General features: G+C 48.3%; 1 protein-coding gene across 1 annotated transcript in view; it reads right to left on the reverse strand.

Moving 5' to 3' along the window:
- The window catches only part of MAP6 (microtubule associated protein 6), a 48,510-nt gene that overhangs the window by 41,392 nt on the left and 4,306 nt on the right, over positions 1-2,812 (reverse strand). Inside the window, exon 2 of the mRNA XM_009286151.1 lies at positions 2,072-2,137. Within this exon, the coding sequence (XP_009284426.1) occupies positions 2,072-2,137 (66 nt within the window). The remainder of the gene's footprint in view (positions 1-2,071; positions 2,138-2,812) is intronic.

The following is a 2,812-nucleotide window of genomic DNA, read 5'->3' on the forward strand; positions in this document are numbered from 1 at the left end:
GGTTTAGTGGCCTGGTGGTGTTGGGTCGATGGTTGGACTCGATGATCTTAGAGGTCTTTTCCAACCTTAAAGATTCTATGGTTGCAGGGAATATGTTGGCAAATACTCCAACTTGGCGATACTACCAAGTATCTCCAACTTGGAGATGCTACCAGCCTTTCTCAGCTGGTGGACTATATCCAGAGGAGATCAAGACGCAGAGTGTGGCAGGATAGCTGCCTGTCTGCAACGCCCACCTCCATCCTCTTCATGTCTTAGTAAATACAAGGACCGGTCCTTGTGGTATCACCAGATGTCGTGTCTCCTCCTGCTGCTAAAGGTACGTATCGAGTAACTGCTGAGCCAGAGCTCAGCCTTAGCCAAAGCTGCCAAACATCTCTTTGAACAGCCTCTTCTGGATGGAAGAAAACATCCCGTCCCTTCCCTTCCAGCTGAGAGCAAAATTGGATCCATTTGCCTATATGGGTTACTTCAATGGCGCTCTCACCCAAATCGGGAGTTCGCAGCTGAAATGACACTGGGAAATGAAATCTGCCCAGGAATGTTCTCTGGCACTGAGGTCTGGGACAGCCCACACTCATACTGTTAGACCCCTTTAACCCCCAAAACAAGGTGGTTGCGCCCAAGCTGCTCGTTGGGATCAGTTCTTGGCTCGTGCCCACTCCCAAACGAGCCTGGGGAGAATGCTAGGGTCTGTTTCAACAACTGAAGAGTGCAGATGATCATGCCCCCATGTCCTGGGACTGTTTAATTTACTAGTGCAGACCCAGCCTATGGATCCGATCAGAAATTTCAGAAGGCAATGGAACATTTCCCACCAACTTTGGCACACCTGACAGCACAAGCAGCGTTACTGAGTGTCTCACCAAGATGGGACATGTCCTCCACCGGAGATTTTCAAGAATAGGTTAGGTAAAATCAACCTAGTGTGGTCTAGATGTATCATCCCCTTCCCCAGAAACGCGATGTGGACCAGATGACCTCGGGAGGTCCTTCCAGCCCTACGTTTCCACAACTATAACGACGGCGTACGAATCCCCCGCCCTCACGTGGCTTGCTCCAGCCCTCCTGCGCAGACATCCCTCCCTAAATTAGCTCCTCTCTATCTCAGAAAAATACACAGCAAGTCTCCAGCACTGACTCATTCATCTCCGTAGCTACTACAAATTCTCATTTGCTCCACATCTTTAGTACCTCCAGGGCTTGAGATGAATGACAATAACATTAGCAACAGGCAATTCATTAATACTAGAGGCAGTCCAAAATTTTCCATTGAAGCCTTTCTTGTTTCCTTTCCGCCGGTAGGGAAGGAAATTGGTGGGGGAAAAAAAAAAATAATTGCTTTGATTAAAAAAAAAAAAAAAAAAAATCACCTCTTTTTGGTGAAGAACTTGAAACCTAGGTTTCACAATATTACTTCTCTGGGGAAAATTCATCGCCTTACTACTCATTTCGACAGTCTGCAAAGGGGGTGAAATTTCCCCTTTCCCTTTTGTATCTTTTTTTCTTCAGGGAAAAAAGGTAACAAAAGGAGAAGAATGCAAGACAAAGAAGAAGGAGGAAAAAAAAAAAAAAACCACCCAGGAAACAACTAATTCTAACATTTTTCCATCGTTTTCAAACAAAAATGGAAAACATCCATTCTTCCTTGCATTTTTGCCAAATGTGCTTCTAATCGTTCCACTTCCACCAGCAAATGCCACTGTCTGCACATTTTGTCACCTATTCTCTCTGGTCCCAGACCCCCAGGGTCAACCCCAGCCCCCCCCCATCCTTCGGTGCAGCAGGGAGAAGAGCTCTGCCCATCCCTTCCAGCAGTTCAGGGGGCAAAATCCCCTCCCAAGCACTCGAATACCGGGGTCACCAGGGCCACCTCTGTGCCCAATACAGATAAAGCCCTCAGTGATGCCACCAGATCCTCCTACGGGACATCAGAGAATTGAACAAAAAAAACCCAAACAAAAGGCTCCATCCAGCAGCAACAGCTTTCCAAGGAGCTGAAAAGCCCCCCAGGCTGGGTCCTGACCCCTATCTACAAGTCAGGTGAGCCACATAAACCTAGTATTCCTACCCGCTGAAGGATGCCCTGGTCCTTACTTGGTCCCTCAGGGTCCACAGGCCACCACGAGAAGAAGGACTGCAGAGAAGAAGGGGGTGAAGGGAGATGCAACCTGCCCCTGCAGCGCTGCTTGGGCAGCACGTGCTTTGGGGAGGGAAACTGAGGCAAGAAACACCTCAGTGCTAGAACCTGTGTCACACCCGGTCACAGCGGTGGCTTCCAGCACACCTCGACCCCAGAAGAACAGCAGCAAACAGGAGAACGATGTCCCGGAGCTGCACTCTGACCCCAACCCCAGGCCCGATGCACTATGTAGGGCCTCAGGCAGGTCACGCGGCACCTCTGCCTCAGTTTCCCCACAGCCAAAGAGGAATAATCGCAGGGCACTAATTGGCAAGCAGATGCCGTCACGCACGACTGGATCACCTTCAAACCTACTTGCTATCGATGGCTTCAAACCAGGTCTTGCCATGGAAGTCACTTAACTTTTGGAAACCATTAGGAATGAGCATGTGCCCCCGCTGTTTCCCTCGGTTTGCCAAGGGACTTTATTTGGGCATAAGTACATAAATAAATCCTATATAAAAATGAATATTTAATAAATACATAAAAATATAAATACTATGAATAATAGAAATAAATAATACAAATAATATAAATAAATCCCAGTTATTCTGCAGGATCTCTGGGCACAGGCAGCCTCTTGCAGACACGCACAGCCCTGCCACTGCTGCGCCGGCCTCGCTGCAGGGA

The sequence above is a fragment of the Aptenodytes forsteri genome, unplaced genomic scaffold (genome assembly GCF_000699145.1).
Source record: "Aptenodytes forsteri isolate BGI_AS27 unplaced genomic scaffold, ASM69914v1 Scaffold231, whole genome shotgun sequence".
Taxonomy (NCBI): Eukaryota; Metazoa; Chordata; class Aves; order Sphenisciformes; family Spheniscidae; genus Aptenodytes; species Aptenodytes forsteri.